Genomic DNA, 20,637 nt, shown 5'->3' with positions numbered 1-20,637 from the left:
TTGTCCAGCACCATCATGGACTCCGCGCTGACCGAAGCAGAAGAAGACTCCCTCCGGTTCTTGGTTCAACATGTAGGCGACACATCCTGTGCTATGTCAACTGACGCGAACGAGGACCCCACGCTCGCTACCATTGCCGATGGCCTCCGTATCGACATTGAGGACCACCCAAGCTATGTACGAGGAATGGTCTCCCTTATCGACACTGTAGCTGTCAACATGGCCATGGAACAGCTCATGAATCGCACATGTCTCGGCGTTCACCTTTTTGCGCTTGGGGGTTTTAATCTCGTGCGTCTTGATCTCTCCACGCTCAACCAGCTTTTGAACGTTTCGGTCTTACAGCTCTTCCTCGTTGTCTTCAACGACAAGACTGACGTTCTTGTTCGCTTCCGGATGCCCGATACCTGCAGCTACCTCGTGCGGACGTGGAAACTCCCATGGCAACCTGTCGATTCCATTCAGTGTGAGGTTGCTACATACTCTTTTCTGCGGCGCAGGACCCAGATTCCTGTGCCCGAAGTCTACGGTTGGAGCACAACAGGCTCTGAGCTTGGCGCACCCTACCTCGTCATGTCCCGTGTTTGTGTTCTTCCTGCCCGTCTGTGGAGGCGCAGTTTGTTTGCTAATCCCCAGTCAGATCCAGGGCGTCCCCTTATCCATGGAGGAGAGCCCAGTGTTCCTCGATCGAATTGCTGAACAGCTGGCGGGATTCGAGAATCAACTATGCGAAAATCCACTCCCTCAGATAGGTTCCCTCGTCGACGAGACGGGTACCGTTGGGCCCCTGGTCTGCGAGGGAAACGACCGCTTCGTCCCCGATCAGCGAGGTCCTTTCTCCACCTCCAAAGAGTTCATACTGGCATACATCGAGCATGAGCTGGCGGTTCTGCGTGACGAGGAGACGTGGTTGAAGATGCGTGCGGTCTTGGCTGAAAGGAATGGCGGAGTTGGCGCACTCCCAAAGGCCTATGCGACGGCCTGGTTGTCCTTGCTGCAGGCCGCGATTCTCCAAGTGCCGGACGGTCCCAGCCCAGAGATCTTTCGCCTCGCCCACGTCGATGTCTTCGAACAGAACATTATCCTTCGTGCTCCGGACGACCCGACAATCGTCGGTGTGATTGACTGGCAAGGAGCACGTGTCCTCCCGCGCTGGGACGAGCGATCCGGCTTGAATCTCACCATGCTCTCCAAAGATCTGCCGGAAGAAGAGGGAGTCCGCTTGCAGACCGTCTACGCCGGTGCGCAAGAACATCCGGATTCCGATTTGCCAGCCTTCCCGTGGCAGCCACTGTTTGTCTTTCTAGAGAGCAAACCCACATGGACCAGGGCTAGACGAAATGGCCGCGACAGCCGCGACATGGCCGCGACACAGCCGCTGCAGAGCCGCCGCAGGGCCGCGACATGGCCGCGACATGGCCGCAACGACTGTCACGCTCCATTGCAGTTGGCCGCAAAGCTTGCCAGTGGCCACACAAATGACAAATGGTAAGAGAATACTTGCTTCAGCTGTGTGGCTGCCAGGCAATGTCCCAGTGCCTCTTGTTTCATTGTTTGTGCGCATGCCAGTGCCAGCCTGACTCGGAGTGTGCTTCAGGTTGGCCACAGGGACATAGAATTATTTAGTAGGCCAAAGTATGGCATCAACCAGAGCAGGTTGCAATTTGCGCAGGATTTGTATGAGGTGCAATATTAAGAGATCATGATATCGCCACGCCGGCGCGCGGTAGCACATTAATAACGTGGCTACATTGAAATGCCAGTGTGGCCCAGACTTTCAGATTCATTAATGAATTGAATTTGTCGGACTTCCAGAGAGTGTTGCGGTGCGTGAAGGTTGATATTCGACAAAGCAGGAGCACGAAAGACTCAGGTCGCGGCTGTGTGACTGATGTAGCGGCCCCGGGCCTCTCACTGATGTTGTGACATGGCCGCAGCATGGCCGCGACCCGGCCGCTGCAGGGCCGCAACAAAATCTTGGATGGCTGCGGCCATGGAGGTACAGCCACATGAAGCTGGCCGCAGGGCCGCGACATGGCCGCCGTACCGCCGCGACATGTTAATACTTAAGTCATTTCTCTGCATCAAAACGAGTCGTAATTGATTCATTTCAGCACTACATGTCCCCTTGAACCAACCTACACTCAGCTCTATACTCTGCTGTGGCAGCCACGTCCGTACGGCCGACCTGCGGCCGTGTGGCTGTGCAATCGCGGCCCTGCGGCCGTGTCGCGGCCATTTAGCGTGGCCCCATGGACCATGGAGAAGGACGCGATGAAAAATTTCATACATGGGTGGAAGCTTCCCGAGAAAGTCGACCGACTGTTCTTTGGCCTGCGTACGCTGGCGTGATGTACTAGTAGAAGTAAATTGTACACATTGTAGGCATCCCGAACAGGATGAACAAATGAAGTAAAGCAAAGTGCTGTAAGCAGCAGCGAATGAGTAAGTGCGTTTGAGGCAATAAGTACGATCAACTGAGCAGCGGAGAAAAGTAAAAGTAAGTCGTTTGACTCGCCGCCATAGAAAGGACAGGACTGACGACCATGCAGGCCTCGTTGCAGCAGCCTCTTCCAAAACCCTCCAGGACACCCTCAATATCCTGCCCGAAACGTTATGGTTCCCCCGCACGCCACCCTCCGTCTTCTAACGTCCACGCCGCGCCGGCGTGTGTGTCCCTAACGACGGGCTGGAATCGGATGGAAGAAATAAGCGGGTCGAGGCCGACGCGCGTAATATAACAAAATACGTGCTGGGCAGGATATCTGTCGCGCTTGTCGAGAATGGATCAAGACTGTCGGCGCCGGCGCCGGACGCCCGGCGTGGCACATGACTGGACCGATTTTGAGGGCTGACGCGGATAGCAGTGGGTTGGGGACGGAGGGAGGCAAGGAAAGGTAGTCGGAGAAAAATAAGCGGCTGACTGTTTCCCATTGCAATACTCCAGATTTCCCGACAAGCCTCCGCTTCCCACCGCCGGGAACGAGGGACACCTATTTTGGGTATATCCGTCGTCGTCGGCAAGTGCTACACCAGCTCCTCGTCAATGTATGGCTGCGATACGCGTTGTCGGCACCGAGGGAAGCGCGGAGGAGGATGGTGGGCGGGGGCAAGCGCAGAGGAAAGAAGGAGCGGGGAAGGAGGTATGTTACTTTGCCATAAGACGAACGGGTATAAACTATACCAAGGACAGTGATTAGCGGTTGACCAGCGAGCGACATGACGAAGAACACGCACGATTGGAGCTAATGATTACAGCGGTTTAAAGTCGGCTTCTTCACCCCCCCAGCGCAACTCTTTCGTTCCTCTGCCTCCGTGAATCGTCTGTTATGCAACAGAGAAAAAAACGCCAAAAGACGATGAAACGCCAAGCTGCATATTCTCGTGAGTCGATTTTCGCTGGCAGAAGGCGAGAAACGGACCTGGCAGCAGCTTTCGCTCCTTCTACTACGGGAGAATCGATACTGGGACGGGTGGGAGTCCGACTTGAAGCGCGAGGGGGGAGGAAGAGAAATGGCGCAAAAAGGAAGCTAAAAGACGGAGTAAGACGCAAGACGCGGGCGGTAGCGCAAGAGAGAGACTCTAAACCCCGCTCTGACTCGTTTGCACCAGCAGCGCCCATCGCGAATGGATATGAATAAGCTGGGGAACGTCTTCTTGCTGGAGAGGGTGACCTCGCCCGCCAAACTTGAAGAAGAAGCGTGGAGTAGAGAACACGCATTTCGGGGTAGAGGGGGCATGAGTTGGGAGAGGATATGCGGCATCGGGCGTGATTGAGTGAGTGGGGGCTATCTAGAGAGGCGGCGTAAGTGACGACGATAGAGGGGGAGGAGATGTAGGATTTGAAGCACGCACCTAGGGCCAGCAGAAGAACAGCGCCCCGTCAAACACGCTGTTTCCCTTCCCTCCAGTATACCGGCATTGCGTGCGAGCTCGCGGAGAATCGAGTCAAGATGGCTGGTCCAGCGAATCAGCACGAGTTTTGTAAGTCATAGTATTCACGCGCACCAAGTGCATAAGCGCCGAATTCCTGCTTATGCCGGGGCTCAAACATTAGCATTCGTTGTGTCCGGGTTGAGAGAGATGGAATGGGAGAGGATGGCGAGACGCGACATGGCGGAGAAGACGAAGAAGAGTGGCTGTGACGTCACAACGGATTCCTCTCTTTCCTCCAGGCCTACCCGGGGAAATGAAGCTTCATATCTCTGACAGTTGTCAGAGCTGTCATGAAGCTTCGTTATTGGCAGCTTACCAGAGGTCCCCCAACAGCATATCAAACGTACCTTTTCCCTTACCCAAACCCTAACCAACAGGCGTATACGGGGTTTTTAAAAACATCTCTTGTAATTAGAATATTAACATTTTTAAAAAACATCAGTGATTTACAAGTCTTCCCCTCATTTTAATGAAATCCACGCTGTCAAACTCCATATCTTTCTTGGCACCTTGGCATCAACAATTTTTTTCGTCTTTTTTAGCCTTTCCCCTACTCAGTATTTTCCCCATACTTAAGGAATTTTCCACACGTCAGGTCTGGGGCCTTATAGCTACCACACTGCTCACCCTGACAAGGCTTTTCAACCTTTTCAACCTTTTTTTGATCTCTCATTTCCCTATGTAAAACCCGCCTTTTGGCAGGGGCATAAATTAAAGGCATTTTTTAAAAACATTAACACTGGTAATGAGAAGGCTTTTTTAAAAAAAACCCCATGTACAGGTGTAACCAAACCCTAACCAAACCCTAACCAACCCTACCCAAACACTAACCAACCTAACCTGACCCTAACCAAACCCTAACCAAGTAAAAAAACAGTATATTTTGAGTTTAAGTTGACTGACAGTTCTTGACAGTTCTCTGATCAATGAAGCTTCGCCCTGGGCATCAGCGATCACCAGCCGCGAAGCTTCATGACATCTTGGGAGATTGTCAGTGGTGATGCATCACTTCCCCGGCCTCTGGTGTTTCCTCCCACTGTCGGGCCGGGCCTAACGACCAAATACGCTGCATACACAGAACCCCGATCCAGTCCTCTAGAGCTTGTAGAGTTTGGTTAATATTTGGTTAATAAAAAACCTCGCTGTCTGAATTATCGTGCCATGGTGGGGTCCTGACGGCGATGGTGCGCAGCGCCACCGAAAGGAACACGTGCATCATTGATTAGAGCGTGATTGGGATGACGTCACACATTGCTTCTTTCCTCTCACCCCCACGCACGCTTGCACACCCCGAATACTGGAACGCGAAAGATGCCTTCGGACACACCGAAGGTCGACGATGCTGGTGTAACACCAACGCTTGAGTCGAGCAGTTCAGATGGGAAGGATGTTACGATGGACGAGGCGGAGACACCAAGTGTCACGGCGTCCAAAAGCTCTGCGGGAATTCCTGGGTACTTCGGTGCGTGCGCAGTAACCTCCCACCCCATGCCGTAGCCTAATGGCTCCCATTAGGCCGCAAGCCTTTCAACCATCGCCTGGGCCTCTCGACCTCCACTTCTGAGCGCGACAAGGATAGGGACGAGACGGCGAGCACGACGACGAACGTCAGCAATCGCGCCGTCGCGGGTAGCGTCGCACCATCTCCACCTTACTCCCCAATGGAAGAGTCGCCATCGACGTCCGCGCAGACCGCCGATGCGCACCGTACACCTAAGCCCAACGTGCCGGATATGTTCCACGACACGAGTCACGCGGACGCGGAAATCGCGGCGCCACCACAGATCCATCTTGAGCCGCGGACGCACCCGCTGGGGCGCGACGGCGCGCAGGTGGAGGTGGGCGGAGTCTCGACGCTGACGGCGGCGCGCGAGACGGTGCCGCTCAGCGAGGCGGCGCTGAGAGAATTGGATCGCGAAGTCGAAGAGGAGGGCTCGGAGGACGGCGAAGATGAACGCTTGCGGGAATATCTGGAGGGCGAGGCGGCCGGCAATCGGGATGGCGGCGAGCCTGGCAACAGAGTTACGAGGAAGATAAAGGGCGGGGTGAAGGTCCTCGCTGGCAAGATGAAGAACGATGAGGATGTGGAGAAGCAGGGGAAAACTTTGTTGAGCTGAACGAATAAATAGGCATCGACAATGAAAAGTCGTGGTGTAAACGCCGCTGCATAACACATGACGACGACCATCATCGTGCGTGTCCCGCGAGATCGGTGCCAACGTCCATGTCCTCTTTCTCAATTCTCGTCGCCTTGTCTATGCACACCATTTTAGGCGTGTCCTGAGTTGTATGGTGCCACAGTAGACAACGGTCATAAATCACAATAGATGGAACATGTAAGAATCCACAAACGTCGACAGCATCCATTTTCAAGCTGAAGTTGTTCGTCGGATCTCAGCAACGCAATGAAACCGGAACCATCCCTCAAAATCCTGATCGCAAACATATACCGCATCATGATCAGTGGCCATGCTAGCGATAGACAGAGAGCACTGGGCCGCATGGCTGGCATTCCACTCCGCCCGTACGCGTAGCGTTTCCGCGTCGTACGCACCAACCTCCTTTGCGAAATCTTCCTTCGCTGCGACGCTGTGGTTGGTGAAAGGAAATGACGTGCGTCACGCGATCACGCCGCAGAAAATTTGCACAAGCAGATTGAGCGTTCGAGTCCTGGCCGAGGACTTATATTTGTTGCTTCTCTCTAGCGATCGGAGATACTGTGGATGGGCAAGGCTGCACTTTGTTACATGCCGGAAACTGTCAATTAAATTTTAGAACACCCAGGAATCTCAAAGTCACGATCACCCACAGTATCTCGTAATGAGATTAAGTAATCTTCCGGGCTTACCTTTGACCGCCACGTCGGCGTCCCCAAGCGCGTGTACTGCACACTCCTCCCTAGATTTCGATGAGTTAGGTGCGCGATAGGTTATTCAAGCAAAGACAAAACGATTTCATTACTATTCTATAGTTGCCCACTACTTTCTGACTCCTCCTCGACCAGCTCTACGAGTGGCTCTCCGACGCGCTCCGCGTCTTCGGGCAGCAGATCCCACCGATACGGCAACGGGTCATTCCGCTTAATCTCCACCATCTCCGAAATAGCTTCGTCCTCTACACCGACGACAATGCCCGGGACGCGCACGCACAAGCTGTTGTCCATCTCGAGGACACCCATCGCCATCTCGGCCGTGCCGACCCAGCAGTCGATTAGGACAAGGATCCACAATGCTGGCATCCCTCCGAAGACCTGTGCCGTGTCAGACGAGTGGGCGGGGAGACACATGCCCCTGATTTTGAGATGTGTGAGGGTGGGGAATAACGGCGTGGCGCTCGGAGCGGAAAGGATGGTGAGAAAGTCGGACCAGGCGGGGGAAGAGAGGTCCCAGTCGTTGAGCGAAAGTGCCGTGAGGTGGGATGGCGCGGTGAGCAGCGCGAGGAAGAAGGCCTGGGTTGTCGAGTCAAGGTCCGCGCGTAGTTCGGTCAGGACGAGGAAAGCGATGGGTGAGTCTCGTTTGTTGAATTTGGACTCGTCGATGACGCATTCGGGTATCGTCAGGTTGGAGATGCAGAGGCATGAAGGCGTCGTCAACATCCACTCGTTCAGCCCATCTTCGTTCGGGTTCAGCAGCTCGCTGGCGCTTTTGTGTCCGTAAAGGCGCAGGGTGACGCCGGCCCTTCCGGCCTGGGCAATAGGGACACCTCCAAGCGTCACGCCGTTCAGCAAGATTTTTTGCAGCCGCGGGTGGTTTGGGGGAATTGGGAAACAAACAGGAAACATGCGCTCCACCTCCAGCTCCGAGTCACGCGCATAGTGGGTGGGCACGACATCCAGCTCCAATGCGACCAACGCGCCCAACCGCTCGCCATAGAAGAATGCCGAGATGGTCATGAATATCGGGTATGGAGCGATAATGCATAGGCACTGGACGCGCCGGAGATGGGGGCGGACAACTTCAAGCAATGCAGTCACCCGGGATGTCCATGACTCGCGCGTCTTGCAAGCTGCGCCGAAGTCGAGCGCGAGCGAGAGGTGCTTGGTGCGCGACCGCGCCAGAAGATCGCTTACCACGTCTAAGTGGCGAGTGTCGCGGGGGTGGAGGACAGGGGAGTGCCATAGGTCGGCGTACGCGAGGGTGGCATCGCGCCAGGAGCGGGAAACGTGTGACAGTGCAGTGACGGCGCGCCACTCGGGGTCGATCGAGGAGGGAAGGGTGAGGTGGATGATGTGAGCGATAAGTTCGAGGGGGAGGCGTTGCATCGGGGGCAGCTTGGTCCGAGGAGTGAAGGGGGAAACAGGCGGAGGGCCGTCTGTGTTTATATGGCGGTCCAACTTGGTCAAAGCGACACATCTATTCAAAGCGCGCATCAGTGCGCTTTGATGCGGCCTTTGTCGAACTTTACCTCGTGTGGCTGTTTAGCTTCGAATTTCATGCTTGGATTCAGGACGATACTGGAGAGCCCCGGCCACGATCAATTATAAATTCTCATCAATCGAGGGTGCTTCAAAGATAAGAATTGGATGGTTTAAGGTAGATAAATGAACGCGTGATTCCACTTCTGCAGTACCTACCACCTTATCACCACTGTACACGCTTCTACGGCTGCAAGGTCCGAAGCTCCCACCGTGTTCGGAGTCGTGGCAAATTTGATCAGCTTGACATCTTCCCAGATCGAAGCTCGACGACCTCGAGGAGGCCTCATGGCGGACGAAAGGTGGGTTATAAGGGGCGGAAACTGAGCGGATTCAAGTTCTTCCCACCCTCTCCGTCTTCCCCCCATGTCATTCACCAAGGACGGCGCGGACACCTGGACATTCAACGGCGTGCAGTCGACCTTCAACGTCAGCTTCCCCACGACCCTGACGGTGGAAAACTCCAGCGGGACGACGGAGATCTGCGGCTGGGGCTGGCGCTTCACCTGGCAGTTCCGCGCGCGGGACAACAACGAGTCGCTTGCCCTCCGCGTCTACTTTGATCCACACCTGCAGGCGACGGCCCGCCTGGGCCGTATCTCGTTCCACGCCTCTGGGACGCGGGTGGCTCCGCTTGCCAGCATAGAGATCCGATCTGGGATCGACCTGCCTGCCCAAACTATCCCCTTGGTTGGTGTCTGGGTTCCGCCCAAGAAGCACAGGGCGGGTTTACTAGAGGCAACTGTCAGAGTCACAGTGGCCTTTGACCATAAACTTGTTTCACTCCCGTCTTCCGCTGCCCCCCCCTCAGGCTGAGGTGGATGCACTGGTACCCACAGCGCCGGCAGCAAAAAACCCGTCCAAACAGATTTCTGCGCTCTTAGCCAACACAATCCACGGCAGAGAACTGATCGACGTCAAGTTCTATGCCTACAACAGAGTCGGGAAGGGCCGTGTCTCGCAGCCACTCCCCCTGTTCGCTAGTCTCACCCTCATGAAGGGAGTCTCAGTGCAACTGGATGATTGTGGGAGTTCATACCTTGCTGACCTTGCGTGTATGCTGAAAGTTTTGATTGCAGTTATCAAGGGTTTCTCAAACAGTGCATTTGCCGAAGCAGCAGTGCTGCCAATTGACGAAGACCAGCCCCCTGCTGCAACGTTCACAGAGTATGACTACATGTCAGACAGTGATCTGGATGAAGAGGAGGAGATTTCTCCAATCAAGTCCGACAGTCAAGATTCTAAATTTGAAGGTCAAAGATTTAAAATTTCTATCATGCTTTTAGTTCTGATATATGATGGATATAGCGGCTGAGCCCGACAAGGCTAGTGCTGTAGAGAAGGGGAAGCAGCGACAGCCCATCATCAACCATATCCGTGGCCGAATGGGACACCGAGTCGAAATCAAGGGATATGCTTATAAGACGTGAATTGCCTAGCTTGGCCCTGGCTTATTTTCTGAACTACACTTGCAGATGGAAGGCACTTCTGTACTACTTGTACACCAACCAGATCTCTTTTAGCAACATTGGAGAAGGCACCGGGGACAACTTGAAGGATGAAATTCCTCAATGCTCCCCAAAATCAATGTATAAGCTTGCAGATGAGGTTTATCCGTGGCACCTCTCAAATGATAACTACTGACCTCACTTTAGTATGGGCTGGATGCGCTCAAGATGCTGGCCAAGAATTCCATCAAATCTCAGCTTTCCAAGCAGAACATCGTGCATGAAATATTCTCAAACTTTACATCCCTGTAGGTTGTAGCTGCCACAGATTGCAGATAACTGATCAAGACATCTGGTACAGGTTCGATGAGATCAAGAAGATGGAACTTGACTTCTTGGTAGCTCGGCTGCAGGACAGAACTGTTCGAAGGAACCTTACCCACACATTGGATGGTATTCAAGGTGGTAATATATTGAAGGATGTCATCGTGGCATTGGCAGACAAGGACAAACATGAGGTAGTCAGGGAAAGAAATCCTTTCGATCCTTTTACCATTCCTGGCAAAGTTTAGCTCTATTGAAAATACCATATATAACCCCAACATCACAATTAAGCAATTTGTTGTTTGAGATTTAGAACTTGCCTGTCATGCTACTAATATGAAAGGGTTTTTTTTAGCATTTTGGCATCTTAAAATTTCTGTAAATCATTTATACCCCTTCTTCAAGGCTCTGAAAATTGCTAATCAAAGGGCAAACCAACTTATTTCACAGCTGCGATCTAAAAATGCCAAGGTGGGAAAGGTTAAAGGGAAGGGGTAAAGTTTTGTATCAAGGGCAAGAGCTTGGCGGACGGAGGCCCCTGTGTGTTCAGAAAGAGTAAGCTCTAAGATGAGATTGCTGTCATTGGCAATACCATGAGGAATATATGGAATGGTGTTTCCAAGAGCTTTTGCCTGTTGCTCATTAGTTGATGGGTATCTTTCAGGGTATCCAGCTGGCTAATGACATTGTTGGATAGGGATCAGCACCGGACCGTACCATATGGCATACGGTTACAGTACGGTGCCACCGTACCCGTATCCGTACCAGGGTTCTAGGTCCCTGGGTACGGTACGGCCCGGTACGGCCTCCATCACCCGTACTATGGCCTGTATACGGGCTACGGTTAATTGCTTGCTGAGACACCTCAGTAAGTCATCAATAGATGTCGGCATGGGGATCGGCTTCTGCATTGTGGAGTTTGGTGTCGAGATGAGTGAATTTGAAGCATTCCAATAGGTAGGAAAGGGTTGGGATAGCAAGTGAGGCAGGGAAGGAGCTCCTCCAAGCAATGAAGAGCTTGTGGCGTGAACAGGAAGATGTTTTTGTCAAATGTGAGCTAATAAGCTGTGGGGTTGCTGAGCAAGAAAGGGAACAGCGGCAATCTGTGTGTGATTCTCAAGGGGCTTGACCAGGAGCTCTACCTTTCCACAAATCATGTGCTTGGTGTTAATTGTACAATGCATGGCTGAAATTTAAATAACAAATTAGATTTGAGCCTGCTCAAAAAGTTCAACAAGATGCCTGCTTCTTGTCGGGCAGTCATCTGTATGCCAAGAACATCTCCATGACTTCGAGTGCTTCCTCTGCAATCTCATCCACCACCATCTTTGCAACACATGCCTTGCACCATGCAGCTTTCATTATATTCCAACATTTTTCTTTACGTTTCCTGTGTTCTGGGGTTGACTATGTTGACTGGCAGTTTTTAGAAGCTATCACATTGGGGCCCATCAGCACCCATGGCACTGGGGCCACTTTCAGAAGTGACAGAAGAAGAGGGAGAGTTGTTATTGTGAAAATAAGGTACTACATTTCAGTGATTGACCATCATGACCCTCATCCTGACCCGTCACCTCTCTCTGACCGTGACACAAGTCATCAAAAAGCTTGACCTCAACAACACTGACCCCAACTGCTGAGCAGGAAACGATAAATGCTGCAGGTTGCTCGTTGGGCTAAACGACGGGAAAGCAAGGGTGTCTAAAAACAGGAAGTATTTGAGGAGGAAACCAGGCCCGATCCGTAATGGCGGGATGGCACTGGTATACGGCAGCAGCACTTTGTTAAGGACGTAACCGTTTACTCATGGGTCTACCCAATCCCATGCATACCTACCCCATAGCCATACTATAGTTAGAACAGCTCATATTGACCTCTGATATGTTGTCTTATCCTATAATACTACTGGACCATAAAACTAATGTTTAATGTGACTGTCAGGGGAACCTCCCTTTCGGCCCGGAGACGCCCCCGATTCCGGTCCGATTCCGGTTCCGACTCCGGTCCGGCCCTCCATCTCGCCCGCACAATCACCGATCCGTCAATGCCCTCCCGACGGTCGCCCTGGGACCTCGCCTGCGACGCCGCCCAAGCCTTCTGTGCCCGACAGCGGCAGCTACGGACAAGCAGTATATAGTCAGCTACCTAGCAGGCAGACCCTCAGAGTTTCTTCTCTTTGGATCCTCCCCTGCTAGGTCAGCTTCATTTGTATTAAGGCTCCAATCCAATACATTACAATACCCAATATATATGGTTTAAACCCAATACAATCCATATCCCAATACATGTTGACCAGAATTTTTTTTTACACAGTATATACTGTATATTATTGAGTTAATATCCCGCAAATTTCCCGTCATCTGAAGGTATTGATCCGCCATGCCAAATCGGCCCGGTCGGTCGGATGACTCAGTGACTAAGTGACAGCTGTCACTTTTTTTCTTCCTCTTCTTCGGCGACAATGGCCCCAGTCACACAACAGCTGACGGACGCACTGCAGAAACTTGACACAGCTATTCAAAACCTACCGGCTGCCTGCTTGAGCGGCCGTCGTGATGGTCCGCTGGCCAAATACCTGTCGCCAAAGCGTTCGGCATCCGAGGGTGAAGCGATCTTCCCAGTGCCAAAGGATGGGAATGAAGACGGCAACTTTCGGGTATTCAATACGGCATGGGAACGCGCCTTCAAGATTCCTCCGGGCAACGACCGGACCTCTCTCTTCGGTCTGATCTCGCGCGGGCGATACGGGTTGACACTCGCTCACGAATGGGCCGGCCATTATGGTTCACAAGTCGATGAAGATCAGCAGTGTATGGTGCAGCTGCGGGTTGAGCAACTGACTGCGCTCATCGCTGACGCGTAAGTGATTCGGCTCTGGCTAACAGTGCTGAGATTTTCCTGCAGCGAAGCCGCGGGCTTTCCCAGGACACCAGTTCCTATTTACGAGGACGAACCGAGTGACATTGAGGCCCCCGTTAGTGGACAGAAGAAGACGAAAGCGTTGGAAAGTGATGCGGGCAAGAGTCTGGGAGAGAAGGGTACCTCAAAGGTGTGTCTTAACCGACAATGTCAGGGTTTCTGTTCATTGCTGTAGGTCATTGTGGAGGATTCGCCGGAGTTCGAACAGCAGAAACAAGCTCTTGCGCAGGCCAAGCTGCTGTCAGCCCTTGCGAAGAAGCTTCCGAAGTCCGTTCACGTTGGCACCTTTTCGGACAAGATCTATACGATCTTTGCAGAGGTGCAACGGAACTTGGGTAGTCCGGCAGCAGCCGCGTCCTTCGACTCCATCGTGAATGGTGTTTTTGGCGCCGAACTCATCGACGAGCATCGCAAGCCGGCCAATCTACGCCGAGGGCCACTCGGAATGGACTACTTCGCAAAGTACACGATTGCTGCAGTCAAGGACGGGCATCTGGTCTGGGATACAGCACTCGTCAAGCTAGATCGGCTTGTCAAGGCGATTACCGACGTCATGTATGGTCTTTGCGATTGTGTCCATGCTATACTGATGCGCAAATAGCGAAAACCCGCCGAAAAAAACAAAAAACACTGGGAAGAGTGAGCTCCACTTATTGCAGCGTTCAGAGACTGATTTTTCTAGACGCGAATAACGAATCTCATGCGAACAAGGCAGACAAAGACTATTGTCCGCCGAAAACACGACGCGAGCCTACTTCACCCGCAGGCAGCACAATCTTTGACTCGGAGGGGGAGGAGATTACGGAGCTTACCGAAAATGGCGAGGTAGTAGCTCAGGTACGTCTTCTTGGTTTGAAAGGCGAATTTCCATCTCAACAATCTCAGCGCAAGGCGGCCTCTGCAAAGAAGATGGCAGATGAGCGCCAATCTGCAGCCAAGGTACAGGAATTGTCTCATCGGCATAACCATCTACTTAATCGACAATAGCGCAAGGCCCCAGCGGTCTCGGACGACGAATCCGACGATGATAGTGCGATAAAACGTGTCGACGAAGCGGAAAAATCGGGCTCAAAGGCTCGTCGTGGTCCCGAAAACCAGAGCATCAAGCACTTTCAAACTCCCCAAGCGGTTCTGTTTGGGAAAGCCGAGGAGAAGAAGTGGGAGTTCAAGTGCAAATACTGTAAAGCGTCAGTCCTTGTCATTCTCTTATCCTCTATTGCTCATTTGCGGCAGAGTCCGACGAGTCGGCCGTACAGTCGGCGCAGATGGCAAGTTCGACGACGAGCCCATCCTGCCAGTCCTCAACAACTTGTCAAAACATTTAAACGAATGTAAGGGGCTCGCAGCAAAGCGTGCAAGCGAAATCGCGGGTCACAATGCCATAGAGGGAGTATCACCACTAGCATTCAACACCAAGGCAGCGTCGAAGATGATGGAAGACTTCCTTCGGGAGGGCGAGCTCAATCCGGCCATTGTGGTATGTGAGTATGGTTTTCTAATCCGTTGCTGAGGTTACTATAGCCTACGAATCGTGGATTCCTCCGGCTGTTTTCAGCTTGGATTATCGACAAGGGACTGCCCTGGACAACTGGTGAAGCGCCTACGCTCGCGACACTTTTCAAATATCTGAAGATCCGATTCGACCTCCCTTCGGACACAACAGTCCGCAACCAGTTTGCGAAGATCTTTGCGGAGCTACATGGGAAAATCGTCCGGGAGCTAAACGCAAGTATAATTCCCCTCATACATGTTCTGCTGGTTGACCGGACTTATAGCGACTCCAATCGAAAATCTCGTACATGACAGATACGTGGACGAACCGCCAGATGATCTTCACTTTTGCATGTACGATGGCGTCCTTCATCGACGAAGATTGGAACTTAATCGAACGCGTCATTGACTTCCGCCCGCTTGAAGAGGATGAGCATGCTGGTGTTCTCGGCGGCTTAGCATTTGTACAGAGTGGCGCGAAGCGTCGGGGGACTGTCCAAGATATGTTCTTGTTTCTTTGTTTTGTCTGTTGTGCTGACATTGTTATTACTTCCAGGCTATAACCGCAGACAATGCGTCTGTGAACGATACCATATGCGAAACCGTTGCTCGTATCTTGCTCGAGAAATATGGTGTCGCCTGGCAGCCAGACAAGCAAATCCGATGCATCGCGCACGTAGTCAATCTTGTAGTTCAGGATCTCTTGCATGACTTGAGCGAGGGCGAGAGTACAGATACGATCGATTGGTACGAAGCTTCACAAGCATCTACCATTTCACTACGACCCCGAAACGGACGAGGATCAACGGGAGATGGAAGCCGAGCCAGAGGTCATTGATTTGAGTGGTACACCCAGCGCCGATGTATTGGCGCAGGCGATCGATCAGGAGACGGAGGAGTCAATTGTGCAGGAACTCGCTACAAAATCGGCTCTGGAAAAGGTGCGCACTCAATTTCAGTTACAGCACTGCTGAAAAAGATAGCTCCGATTTCTTTGCAACAAGATTGTATCCTCCCCAAACGTCGGTCGGCCTTTCGACGAAATGCGGCAACAGCATATGGCAACCAACAACATGGCAAGGAAGGCCGAAGAATCGCAGATTTACTCCCTATGCGGGATGTCAGAACGCGCTGGTGCTCGACACATGCCCTTATTTCCCGTGCTGAAACGCTCCGAAAGGTTCGCGAAGCTCGCGCTTGGCTGTGACTCATTCATTTCAGGCCATTAAATTGTGGGTGAACGAGCATGCAGAGTATGAGGACTTGATGCTCTCCGGCGCCGAGTGGGCATCCCTCGGACAGCTGCGCAAAGTGCTCGAGGTATTTTTGGCCACTGATTTCTGGGGGGATATCCACTTACGACTATTGACTGAGTAGATTTTCACCGACGTAACAAAGCAGATGTCGCATGCTTCAATGCCGACCATCCCTTTCGTCCTCCCAATGTACCTTTCCATGAAGCAGGGACTAGACAAATTTGCGGCCGACACCACTATACTGCCTAGTTTGCGTCGAGCGGTAACTGTCGCACGCGTCAAGCTGGAAAAGTACCATTTATTGGCACGGAATAATCACTATTATCACCTGGGAACAAGTATGTATTGTGTTTCGCACTCTCAAGCGTGTCAAATCTGACGTGAAATTGTAGTTCTCCATCCTGCCTTACGCTCACTCTGGTTTTCGAACTATGCGCTTGCCAGTGACGAGACAGCAAAATCAGCTGAAATAAAAAAGGCGGAGATCTTATTCCTGCATGTGGCACAAGCGGGATACTCTTTGCTTGATCCTTCCGGTTTCGCACAGGCTTCTCCACCAACACCAGCCCCAGAAGTGAACACACCGGCGTCTGGAGGCTTTCTTGCGTCCGCCTGTGCCTTTTCGAGGCCTGAAGGAACTCAACAGTCGACAAATACACAAGAGACTATCAGTGCCGAGGTCAGGCGGTACCTTGACTTCCAAGGGGCTGCTTGCTCGTTGGAACAACCACTGACATGGTGGAAGGTGCGTTGCAAATTCTCCCTTTCCTCCTGGCTAATATCCATTAGGCACATGCTGCGGTCTTTCCTAGGCTTGCACAGATGGCACGCAACTACTTGGCAATCCCCGCGACCAGTGTATCCGTCGAACGCACCTTCTCAAAGTCACGACACATTTGTACTGACCTTCGCAGCTCTCTCAAAGCCGAGACCATCCGACAAGCGTTGCTGACAAAGACATGGATTCGTGCTGGACTTTTGGATGTTGTGCATCCCGATGACCACCCGAGGAAGAAGCGCAAGCTGATGGAGAATGCTACTGAGGTTACTGCTTAGGGTTTTAATCAGTAAAAATTATAAAGTATACTATTTCTCAATACTCAATATATTGGGTAGTAACTGTATAGTATCCGTATCTCAATACAATACAGGTGTGGGGTGTATATGGATAGTATTGGGTTGGAGCCTTAATTTGTATTCGCTTACCAATGTTCACGCTTTGGATCCTCCCCTGCTAGGACCTTGATCTCAGGCCTCCAGGGTTGCCCTTACAGTGACAAGTGATTAAACCCTTGGCACTGATTTGTGCTGATTATGGCCTGGTTTACCTGTGACGATGGGCCGCGGTTTAGTCATCCCACCGGGTCCCAGAGGGATCATCTGAAAGGCTGCTACTAGAAGATAGTGGTGGTGATATGCCTGATAGAGTCTGTGGAGGTGGATCTGGGAGTTCAAGCCCAGTGAAAGCTTGGAAGGAACAGTTTGGAAGTAACAGTTGGGATTGAGTGAGAAAAAGTGGTGTGTTGCTATCAGATTCCATTTTATGTCGATTCATCCAATAATGGCAATGATTTTCGGTATGCTATGAGTGCCGAAAATCATCTCGTTTCATCCTATGTATCAATGCGCGCGCTGCAAAACCCTGCAGGCATGGATTGAGATGAGGAGAGTTCATTTGGCACACTCATCAAACAACTACGGCCCCATTGCAGTATGCTTGAGAAAGAATTGGGATTGCTTGCATTGGTACGATTAGAGGACAGCGCTACACTATAAATTTACTGCCATTCCGGCCAACCGCTATGTGGAACCAGTCGGGATCAAGTCTTGTGGAAGCAGTGCTGCGACACCTGCACGAATGACATCTGCATTCAGAACTGTTGCTGGTTTCTGTTTTTTCTGAGAGAGAGGTTAGGGGTACTGATGTGGGCAACAGTGAAGACATATGAGTTCATGGAGATATTTTTTGTAAGCCTGTCATGAAGTTAGAGAGATAGAGCAACAATATTAAGACAAGAGCATACCTCATGTCTCTTTCTATGTTGACAAGTATGCATGCACATGAGATATTTATTCTTTTTGAGTATTATTTATTTCTAAAATATGATTTTCAGAAATGTCTGAAGCTAGAAAAAAAGTTAAAAGCTGTTCGAGGTAGAACGCGTGAAAGTAGGGAAAGTATCAGTACGATGTAAGGGCAACCCTGGAGACTCCGATGAAAGCCTAGCAGGGGAGGATCCAAAGCGTGAATAAAAGCTACGGAAATACACGGAGGGACCGACCTAGCAGGGGAGGATCCAAAGAGAAGAAACTCTAAGGGTCCGCCTGCTAGGGCGCCAACTATATACTGGTCGTCCTATCCCAAGGTGATCGTTGGGAGGGTCTTGACGGATCGGTGATTGTGCGGGTGAAGGAGGCCGTGGACGATGGTCGGGGTGGGTCGGGGCGTCCGAGGGGGCCGATGGTCGGATGCACCTCGGATGCGCTCGGACGGTCCGAAGGAGGCCGAAGCGGGGGTCCCCCTAACAAAGGTTGGCATAAGTTTGCCGAGAAGCGAAAACTGGATAGAGGACGGCTAGGATGCAAGCTGCCAAAAAAGCATATGTCGTTTTCCGGAGGAGGGGTTGCTGTGCTCCACATGGATGGCGTGGACTGAGGAAGGACTGGCGGCCTCGTCCTTCGTGCGTCGATTTCCGCGGCCGGGCACTTGCCGGCGACGGAAGGGGTCGCTGTCGGCGTGCGCGTGTGCGTGGGACGCCGGCCGGTCCGGGGACTCATCATTCAATCAAGTATTTTCCATGTACTTAATCAAGCATTTTCCATCTATCTATTCCATGAATTTTAAGAAAATCCTGAGTGAGCAACAACAGTGTGAAATATATTCATGTATAGACTAGATACATTCCATGGACTAAAAGTGTGAACCAACCCTGTGGAACGTTCCACTCACAGGGCTGAAGTCTATGAAAGTGGCTCCATGAAATCCACTACTGCTGGGTGGATTTCATGGCATTTCCCTGTGGTCTTCGCGCAACAAGCCCGTGACTGAGTTTCGTGAAAGTCACGGGCTGCTCCGACCACAGTGCCTATTGATCTGTCTATCACGGGGCTATCGCGTACACATATAAACACGAGGATTGCGATAGTTGCTGCTTGTTCGCCGGGCGCGATTGATAGGAATGGAGGGCGCCATAAATACTATACATACCATAAATACCATAAATACCATAAATACCATAAATACCATAAATACCATAAATAGCGTGAATAGGGTACAGGTGCTCGGTGTCGGTGTCGACGTCCGGGGATGTGGGCGCGATGCGAAGGGAGCCTCGGGGAAATTGGGATTCGCGTCCGCCCCAGTGTAGGGAGAACGGGGGTGGCAGCGGAGTCAGATGCGGGGAGGTCCGCGAAGATAGGCGCGATGCGGCCCGATATGGGCGCGGACGCGCGGCGGAGGCGGTGTGAGGAGGTGATGGGCCGCGATGGGTGGATGCGAGAGATGGGATGAGAGAGGGCGCTGCGATGGGCGCGATTGGAAGGGGCAGATGCGAGGATGATACGCGATCGCCGCGCGCGGGCTGCCATGACTCGAGAAGGAAGGGAACGAAGGGAAGGGGTCATTGATGACGCGCGCACACGCACACACAGTGACACATACGCAGGGGCCCGGTATCAGCGAGGGAACGGGTAAGGGAACAGCTGCCAGGGCGAGGGCACGGGTAGGTCCGCGCGGACGCTAGCACTGCACCCTGCACAGCGACGGACATGGGCCCGGCGGGGTCGCACCCGGCGACGGACACCGAGTGGCCGCAGCCCGAAACGGCAGGGTGAAGGGCAGGAAGAAGCACGCGGGCGGCGTCTTGCGCGCGGGAATGCACCCGCGGGCCCGGGTGACAGCGTGGCACCGATCCGCGCCACCCGTCACCTTGTCGTCACACGTAGAAAAAATTTCTGCGGGTATGCGTCTTGCCCTCTGCCCTCACCCTCCCCTTCCCTCCTCTCCTCCCTTCCCCCCTCCGCCTCTCCCCGCTGCCCGTAATACCACGACATGACGGAGTACGACTACAGCCCCGAGGCGGTCGAGCGGCACCTGCGGAAGCAGGCGGGCATCTCGCGCTGGGCGGACGACACCGCGCGCTTCCCGCCCGCGAACCCCTTCGCGCCCCCCACGCCCGTCCCCGGCCAGCGCGACCTCCCCCGCGCGAAGAGCCAGAGGAGACACTCGAGTAGCCGCCGGCACAGGAGCCGCTCGCCGCCGCCGCCGATGCCCACGCCCGCGCCCACGAGGGAGCGCAGCAGGAGCGTCGTCGCCCCGGCCCGGCCCAAGACGGCCCCGCCCAGGGGGGACGTGTACGGCCAGCCCCATCCCCAGCCATACCCGCCACCGCAGCCCCAGCAGCAGCAGCAGTACTACCAGTACTACATCCAGCCGCAGCCGGGCCAGCAGACCTACTTCATCCTCGCGCCCCCGCCCCAACAGCACTCCCCGCACTCCCCGCACGGCCACCGGCGCGCCATGTCCTACGCCCAACAACCGCCTTCTCCTCAATACCACTATCCTACCCCCGCTCCGGCCCAGGCGCCGATGTACGCGCCCCCCCCCCGCGACGCCGTACCCCGGCGGGAACAAGGGCTACGTGTACGTGCCCGGCTACGTCCCGCCGCCGCCGTCCCCGCGCTCGCCGACGACGCCGAAGGAGCCGTCTCTCCTCCGGCGCGTGTTCGGGCTCGGCGACAGGGACAGGGGCCATGGAAGGAGCAAGAGCGTCGACGCGCGGCGGGGGCCGCGGAGGAGCGATACGTATTAGGGCGGCGAGTGCTGTGGACGCGTGGGAGGGGGAGTTAG

General features: G+C 53.3%; 3 protein-coding genes across 3 annotated transcripts; all 3 read left to right on the top strand.

The window, feature by feature from the left end:
* MIND_01284800 (Altered inheritance of mitochondria protein 9, mitochondrial) lies at window positions 1-1,492 on the top strand (the record flags this gene model as incomplete). The annotated part of the gene is made up of 4 exons (XM_037369318.1): window positions 1-72; window positions 115-291; window positions 346-582; window positions 641-1,492. Exons 1-4 carry the CDS (start codon window positions 16-18, stop codon window positions 1,490-1,492), a joined length of 1,323 nt encoding a protein of 440 aa, XP_037214524.1. The 5' UTR covers window positions 1-15.
* A 3,710-nt stretch (window positions 1,493-5,202) lies between these two features.
* On the top strand, window positions 5,203-6,053 carry MIND_01284700 (uncharacterized protein; the record flags this gene model as incomplete). The annotated part of the gene is made up of 2 exons (XM_037369317.1): window positions 5,203-5,398; window positions 5,452-6,053. The coding sequence occupies exons 1-2, from the start codon at window positions 5,248-5,250 to the stop codon at window positions 6,051-6,053; spliced, it is 753 nt and encodes a 250-aa protein (XP_037214523.1). The 5' UTR covers window positions 5,203-5,247.
* A 13,786-nt stretch (window positions 6,054-19,839) lies between these two features.
* Window positions 19,840-20,637, top strand: MIND_01284600 (uncharacterized protein; the record flags this gene model as incomplete). The annotated part of the gene is made up of 1 exon (XM_037369316.1): window positions 19,840-20,637. The coding sequence occupies one exon, from the start codon at window positions 19,840-19,842 to the stop codon at window positions 20,635-20,637; it is 798 nt and encodes a 265-aa protein (XP_037214522.1).

The sequence above is a fragment of the Mycena indigotica genome, assembly GCF_014461135.1.
Source record: "Mycena indigotica strain 171206Taipei chromosome Unknown Mind.scaff0013, whole genome shotgun sequence".
Classification (NCBI taxonomy): Eukaryota; Fungi; Basidiomycota; class Agaricomycetes; order Agaricales; family Mycenaceae; genus Mycena; species Mycena indigotica.
This window is presented reverse-complemented; position numbering and strand designations above follow the sequence as displayed.